Genomic DNA, 8,424 nt, shown 5'->3' with positions numbered 1-8,424 from the left:
GTAAGTACAAAAAGATCGAGATCATACCGTGTATATTTTCAGACCACAACACTATGAAACTCGAAATCAACCACAAGAAAAAATTTGGAAAGGTAACAAATACTTGGAGACTGAAGAACATCCTACTAAAGAATGAATGGGCTAAACAAGCAGTTAAAGAGGAAATTAAAAAGTATAGGGAAGTCAATGAAAATGATAACACCACAACCCAAAACCTCTGGGACGCAGCAAAGGCAATCATAAGAGGAAAGTATATAGCAATCCAGGCCTTCCTAAAGAAGGAAGAAAGATCTCAGATACACAACCTAACCTTATGCCTTAGGGAGCTGGGAAACAACAGCAAATAAAACCCAAAACCAGCAAAAGACAGGAAATAATAAAGATTAAAGCAGAAATCAACACTATAAAAAAACAAAACAAAACAGTAGAACAGATCAATGAAACCAGAAGCTTGTTCTTTGAAAGAATTAACAAAATTGATAAACCACTAGCCAGTTTGATCAAAAAGAAAAAGGACCCAAATAAATAAAATAAAAAATGAAAGAGGAGAGATCACAACCAACACAGCAGAAATAAAAACAATAATAAGAGAATATTATGAGCAATTATATGCCAATAAAATGAGCAATCTGGAAGAAATGGACAAATTCCTAGAAACATATATACTACCAAAACTGAAACAGGAAGAAATAGAAAATTTGAACAGACCCATAACCAGTAAGGAAATTGAATTAGTAATCAAAAATCTGCCAAAAAACAAGACTCAGGGCCAGATGGCTTTCCAGGGGAATTCTACCAAACATTTAAGGAAAAGTTAACACCTCTTCTCTTGAAGGTGTCCCAAAAAATAGAAATGGAAGGAAAACTTCCAAACTCTTTCTATGAAGTCAGCATTACCTTAATTCCAAAACCAGACAGAGAACCCACTAAGAAGGAGAACTATAGACCATTTTCCCTGATGAACATGGATGCAAAAATCCTCAACAGGATATTAGCCAACAGGATCCAACAATACATTAAAAAAATCATTCACTAGGACCAAATGGGATTTATACCTGGGATGCAGGGATGGTTCAATATCCACAAAACAATTAACGTGATTCATCTCATCAATAAAAGAAAGGACAAGAACCATATGGTCCTTTTAATAGATGTAGAGAAAGCATTTGACAAAATATAACATCCTTTCTTGATAAAAACCCTCAAGAAAGTAGGGATAGAAGGAGCATACTTAGAGATCATAAAAGCCATATATGAATGACCCAACTCTAATATCATCCTCAATGGGGAAAAACTGAGAGCTTTCCCCCAATGTCAGGAACAACACAGGGATGTCTACTCTTGCCACTGTTATTCAACATAGTATTGGACGTCTTAGCCTCTGCAATCAGACAACACAAAGAAATAAAAGGCATCCAAATCGGCCAGGAGGAGGTCAAACTTTCACTCTTTGCAGATGACATGATACTCTCTATCTAAAACCCAAAAGATTCCACCAAAAAACTGCTAGAATTGATTCATGAATTCAGCAAAGTTGCAGGATATAAAATCAATGCACAGAAATAGGTTGCATTCCTATACGCCAACAATGAAGCGACAGAAAGAGAAATCAAGGATTCAATCCCATTTACAGTTGCACAAAAAAAACCCCATAAAATACCTAGGAATAAATCTAACCAAAGAGGTGAAAAATCTATACACTGAAAACTATAGAAAGCTTATGAAATAAATTGAAGAAGACACAAAGAAATGGAAAAAGATTCCATGCTCCTGGATAGGAAGAACAAATATTGTTAAAATGTCGATACTACCCAAAGCAATCTACATACTCAATGCAATCCCTATCAAAATAACACTAGCATTCTTCACAGAGCTAGAACAAATAATCCTAAAATTTGTATGGAACCAGAAAAGACTCTGAATAGCCAAAGCGATCTTGAAAAAGAAAACCAAAGCAGGAGGCATCACAATCACAGACTTCAAGCTACACTACAAAGCTGTAATCATCAGGACAGTATGGTACTGGCACAAGTACAGACATTCAGATCAATGGAACAGAATAGAGAACCCAGAATTGGACCCACAAATGTATGGCCAACTAATCTTTGACAAAGCAGGAAAGGATATCCAATGGAATAAAGACAGTCTCCTCAGCAAGTGGTGTTGGGAAAACTGGACAGCGACATGCAGAAGAATGAACTTGGACCACTTTCTTACACCATACACAAAAATAAACTCAAAATGGTTGAAAGACCTCAATGTAAGACAGGAAGCCATCAAAATCCTCGAGGAGAAGGCAGGCAAAAACGTCTCTGATCTTGGCTGCAGCAATTTCTTACTCAACACGTCTCCGGAGGCAAGGGAAACAAAAGCAAAAATGAACTACTGGGACCTCATCAAAATAAAAAGCTTTTGCACAGCAAAGGTAACAATCAGCAAAACTAAAAGGCAACCAACAGAATGGGAGACGATATTTGTAAATGACATTATCAGATAAAGGGTTAGTATCCAAAATCTGTAAAGAACTTATCAAACTCAACACCCAAAAAACAAATAATCCACTGAAGAAATGGGCAAAAGACATGAATAGACACTTCTCCAAAGACATCCAGATGGTCAACTGACACATGAGAAAATGCTCAACATCACTCATCAGGGAAATACAAATCAAAACCACAATGAGATACCACCTTACACCTGTCAGAATGGCTAACATCAACAACTCAGGCAACAAAAGATGCTGGCAAGGATGTGGAAAAAGAGGATCTCTTTTGCATTGATGTGGGAATGCAAGCTGGTGCAGCCACTCTGGAAAACAGTATGGAGCTTCCTCAAAAAACTAAAAATAGAGAACTACCCTATGACCCAGCAATTGCACTACTAAGTATTTATCCAAGGGATATTGGTGTGCTGTTTCGAAGGGACACATGCACCCCCATGTTTATAGCAGCACTATCAACAATAGCCAAAGTATGGAAAGAGCCCAAATGCCCATCTATGGATGAATGGATAAAGAAGCTATGGTATATATATACAATGGAGTATTACTCGGCAATCAAAAAGAATGACATCTTGCCATTTGCAACTATGTGGATGGAACTGGAGGGTATTATGCTAAGTGAAATTAGTCAGTCAGAGAAAGAGAAAAATCCTATGACTTCACTCATATGAGGAGTTTAAGAGACAAAACAGATGAACATAAGGGAAGGGAAACAAAAATAATATAAAAACAGGGAGGGGACAAAACATAAGAGACTCATCAATACAGAATACAAACTGAGGGTTACTAGAGGGGTTGTGGGAGGGGGATGGGCTAAATGGGTAAGGGGCACTAAGGAATCTACTCCTGAAATCATTGTTGTAGTATATGCTAATTTGGATGTAAATTTTAAATAATAAAAAATAAAATAAAAAAAAGAAGTTAAAAATGTATGTATAGTATAGTATAGACCTTTATATACATCCATATATATGTGTATATATAGGTTAGTATACTACACTAGCAATCACTTAAAAGCAGAGTTACAATAAGCCAAGAAGAGATAAAAAGGAATCATAAAAAATAACACAAAACAGAAAAAAAAAGACAAAGAACAAATGGATCAAAATTAAAAAAATAAACAAAGATGATAGATTTAACTTAAACCATATCAAAATCATGTTAAATGTAAATGTTCTAAAACATGATTAATTAGGTAATTAAAAGGTAGAGATTTTCAGATTAGATAAGAAAGCACTGGAGCTCTGGTCAGGTAGTGACCTAAGCACCTTAGATAATCTCATTAAATCCTCTTGCAACAATCATGAGGTATCAATCATGCCTTCAATTTCAAATATTTTTAAAAAAAATGATCCTCAGAGAGGTTATGTAACTTCGCCAAGCAACCCAGCAGGTAATCACTGTTGGGCACTGCAGAGGGCTGGGACGCCCATAGTACTTGCTTCCTTCCCTTCCCTTCAATGCACAGGAACTGCATTAGGTGCTGTGCTGCATGGCAATATGTACTGTTTAGGATGAAATCTAACTTAACTAGCTGATGACCATGGGCCGCATATATTTCTTTAAGGTATGTTTCCTCATTTGTAAAGTAGAAATAATAATAGCTACCTTAGAGTGTTGTCACGATACACTGAGAAAGTCCAGTGGGCAGTGTGTATTAACTGGGGGTGGTCCTGGTACTTTAGGCCACCCCCTGCAGATCACAGGAGAAACATCAATTGTACAATTCCACTTCAAAACCAAAACAGTGCTTGCTAAGAGTAACCATCACTACCCTCCTGCTCAACCTGCAGCATTACAGAAATAGAGCATAGGAGTTACTGTCTCATTTTTACTTTACAGCATTATATGAACTTGACGATTTTTCTTTGAGAATCTTAGAAATGAGTCAGCCTTCTTTTAAAGGAAACTTCCAACTCAACTATTATATTTATCAAATATAAATTTATCAAATCCTTTTTTTTCTCCCCCCCCCCCCCCCCCGGAGTAAAACTGTCAATCTCACTTTTTATCCAGATTACAAAATTTAGATTCCTTGTGTTTTCATTTTGGACACCTAGAAGAAATAACTTCATTTTAGAAAAGGATTAGAAAAATTACTCAAGCATTACCTTACATTTGAAATATTAATACATGACTTTAAAAATCAAAATGCAATCCTGGGAGTTAAGCAGAAAGTTAAAAAAGTAATAAAAACAACATAAGATTCCAGCATTATATAGAACCTTCAAATTCATTTTCTTTCAAAAGAGACAACAATTAAAAAAACAATTTAGATACAACACAGACTGTCAGCTAAACAGGAAACCAATCAGTCTTCATTGTCATAATACTGCTTTTCTGAACAAATAAATGTTGGACACAAAATTTCAAAGACAGTTTATTCAAAATTCTCCACCTAGGAGAAAAGATATATAACAATGTTTACACATGCTTTAATAACTTACTTCACTGTACAACTTGCATTCCATGTAACAGTACAATAAACCAGCAAAAGAAAATAATCGGTCAGCACTCTTTAATAATCAATCACATAAGAAGCACTGAGTAAGGGGTACAATAAGGTGGTATCTGTAAATTCTTTCATGAGTGCACCACAGAGCACCAGTCATCTCATTCGGTTTGTGTCTAAAAATCAAGATGTCTACACCCTTCTTATTAGTGATGTGAAAGGTAATTAGGACCTTTCAGAACATAACATGTTAGTTTTGGTTCCATTTGGTGAGCAATGGCAGAGGGGCTCTGTCACTTTTATCCCTTTCTTATAAATACTTTTCCCTTTTGTGTAACTTCCACAGTTTTAAATAAAAATAATTTTTATGCTTGTATATACTATTATGTCAAAACGGTTCTAGCAAAGAATTATATTAATCAGTTTACAGCTAGCACAATGGTCCAAAGACATCAAGGAAACAAAAGAAATTGACCACTTAGTTCTGCCAAAGTAGCACCTAGTAAAATAGCACATCAATAAAGTTTCTCCTGTTTTCCTCACATGATGCAGAGGCAAATAGACCTGGCAATAACCTCAAAAGTAAGGGCAGAAATTTGAGAAGGAAAAGGACAAGATATTGTTCTTTGTTCCTGTAAAAGAATCTTAGTAGTTAGTATATTCTCCATTGCATTTCACAATCTTGGAGTTACAACTGTCAAATGAGGGTAAGACTATGCAGGAGGAAAACAAGATAAAAATGACTGACTAGTGTAATCTGAACTTCTTCCAAGTAATTATATTTTCCAAGAAAAAAAAAAGGCACAGGAGGTACACATTTCAATTTGGCTCAAAAATAATAAAAATTAATTTAAATAGTTTGCAATAACTACTAAAACATAAAATCCAATTTCCTCTATTGTCTTTGACAGAGCTCAACACACACACACACACACACACACACACACACACACACACACACACAGAAACACACAAATACCCTGACTGGTTTGCCATAATCTGGACTACACATACCGTGTGATGTTTCTACACAGACTGAACCCTAAGGACTACCCAGTCTACAAAGGAGGATCTAATAATTAATTTGAATTAAACATCTGCTTGATCAATACATTCTTTCTAATACTTAACCTATGTTCCAACTAAGTTCCTTTTGTGGAACTGAAATGATTCAGATGCTCTAATTTTCAGCTGATTATAAAAGTATTACAGTAATCTTACATACCAAGGAATACCAAGAGATGAAAAGTCAACTAGTATTATATCTGTGAAAAGTAACTCAGATTTCACTTTGATACATGTAAACCATGAATTGTAAGTTTCAAAAATAGTAGTTGTGGTCAAGTTCATATCTTATTATTATATCTTTAAAAGATAGCAGGAACATTTACTCTAACTGTAAACATAAGTCTGTATCTAAAGACAGCACAACTAGGAAAAGATGCATCCATTGTAACAATGCACCGGACGTCCCCTGACAGACTTGTGACAAGTGTAGTGTAACTAACTTTAACTGCATTGCCAAGTAGGAGTCTGGGACATGACCCAAGGGAATGATGTTTCCCACACCACTGAGCTATTTCAGCAGCAATCATCATGGTGACAAAATATATTTAATAAGTTACACATTTAAAAAGTCATTAGAACATCTCGTTCTTGTACACTAGTATAGAAAGGTCTTCCAAAGATAAATGAGTGGAGGCCTGGTTTAATTTTCTCAGCTAGAGCCATTATTATGTTAAGGTCGCCCTCTGCTGTTAAATCAAGGTCTATCTTCAGGTTCCGAAGAGACTTAAAGGGCTTTTTCCCCTTCTGCCTATAAATAATGAAGAAAAATCCTTTTTGCATATAAATACATAAATACATAAAAATATATAGAAAAAATCCAAAAGGAACAAAACAAAGCACAATGCACAAAGGTTTTTATTCCATATAGCTTTACTTACGTATCATCTTCTATATACTTTATTAGCGTCAAGGCTTTTCTGTGAAGGACGAGTAGAAACTGTGCCAAGAAAGTACTCCTGAGAGATAAACCAGGCTTCAAATGAAAGACCTACAGGAAAATCAAACATTTTAATAAATAATTTGCTCCAAATCTTCTTATACAGCATATTTCTATCACAGTGTTGACAATGTCTGGCAGCTAACACACATTAGAGCAGCTTTCCACAACCATTCCTACTGATGCCCCTAACAGACAGGAAGTACTGAATTTAGAGGCGATCATGTTTTTCTGAAGTTTTCTATTTTATCTTTGAAAATGGACTCTAATTTTGCATTCTACCTCAAATATATATCCCTATTTACTTTATTAAGAATCATGATGTAATTTGCATCCTGATGTGTACTTAACTTTTTCTGCCCATATCTCCAAATAAAATCCAAGCTCTCAGAAGTTGAGCCACGCTTATAGGCTAGGGTTTTGAGGTCTTCTTCTCTCTCTCTACTCTTGGGGTATTGAGGGTACATGTGTAATGATAGAATGATTTTATTCAGCTTGAGAAGCATGGAATTCATTGTATGGTTGTGAATTATCTCTGAACTTTGCAATATGTCACAGACCACACAGATCTGGTTCCAAAATTTTGAGTTAACTTAAGGACCTCATTATTTCAAAGCTACTTCTATGACCCTGTTCCTGGCCTGATCCCCAGAATGATATGACACAGCTCTGTTATATTAAGAAATAAGTCCCATGTAATCTATAATTTTCTTCAAATGTTAATTAAGCAGATTATTTTTGAAAAGAATAAGACAATAAAGATGTTATTATTTCAGTAGAAGTATACAAGTTTTAAAGATATTTTGGCCCAATTAAGGCAAATAAAAACCATTCTCCTCTCCCCAAAAGAAAACACCTGGAGTTATGTGTTAGTGGTTGGAATTAAAACATTTATTATTTTAACTGGGGAATACTGCATTTTTAATTGTAATATACAGCCCATGGCCATTAACAATTCAAAAGAAAAATCATGTAGACACTTTGGAAAGACATGAGACACTACGAAAAGATAGTAACTTAATTCTATGATGATATATATATATATATATAGAGAGAGAGAGAGAGAGAGCGAGAGAGAGCACATGCGCACACTCAATGTAGTATGTATTAAAAAAGATAATATGTCATACTATTCATTTTGACAATCTTAGGTTTAACATTTACCTGATCCAGGAAGGCTTTTACTAGAGTGTCTCTGTGTAAGACATCTTGAAAAATATTCCTACAAAGAAAACAGTCCAAATGTTGAAATGTCTATACAACGCTACTTTCCCAAATCCCTCACTCCAGTCAAATTAATTCTTAGAAATGGAATATTACATATAAACATATTTATAAAAATTAGATGTATATATTTGGAGATATAAAATACATATTCATTTTAACTCAAGGATACACTTGCATATTACTGGAGTTTGTCAAGACAGTATGTAATTATTTTTCTCTTAAAGATATAAGCAGTCCCAA

The 8,424-nt window shown here is 34.9% G+C and overlaps 1 protein-coding gene across 9 annotated transcripts in view; it reads right to left on the bottom strand.

Annotated features, from left to right (window-relative positions):
* Positions 1–4,480: 4,480 nt before the first annotated feature.
* The window catches only part of C9orf72 (C9orf72-SMCR8 complex subunit), a 28,431-nt gene continuing 24,487 nt past the window's right edge, over positions 4,481–8,424 (bottom strand). For 7 of the 9 annotated variants that reach the window (XM_047830844.1, XM_047830838.1, XM_047830837.1 and 4 more), the window contains 3 exons: positions 8,122–8,179; positions 6,899–7,008; positions 4,920–6,768 (listed from right to left, as the gene is read on the bottom strand). In XM_047830844.1, the coding sequence (XP_047686800.1) occupies positions 6,582–6,768; positions 6,899–7,008; positions 8,122–8,179 (355 nt within the window). In that variant the 3' untranslated portion in view covers positions 4,920–6,581. Of the gene's footprint in view, positions 4,557–4,759; positions 4,899–4,919; positions 6,769–6,898; positions 7,009–8,121; positions 8,180–8,424 lie in introns of those variants that run through there. The other 2 variants (XM_047830847.1, XM_047830846.1) reach the window with 2 other exon arrangements.

This window comes from Prionailurus viverrinus, chromosome D4 (genome assembly GCF_022837055.1).
Source record: "Prionailurus viverrinus isolate Anna chromosome D4, UM_Priviv_1.0, whole genome shotgun sequence".
Taxonomy (NCBI): domain Eukaryota; kingdom Metazoa; phylum Chordata; class Mammalia; order Carnivora; family Felidae; genus Prionailurus; species Prionailurus viverrinus.
The sequence above is the reverse complement of the archived record's forward strand: the minus strand, read 5'-3'. Positions and strand labels throughout refer to the sequence as shown.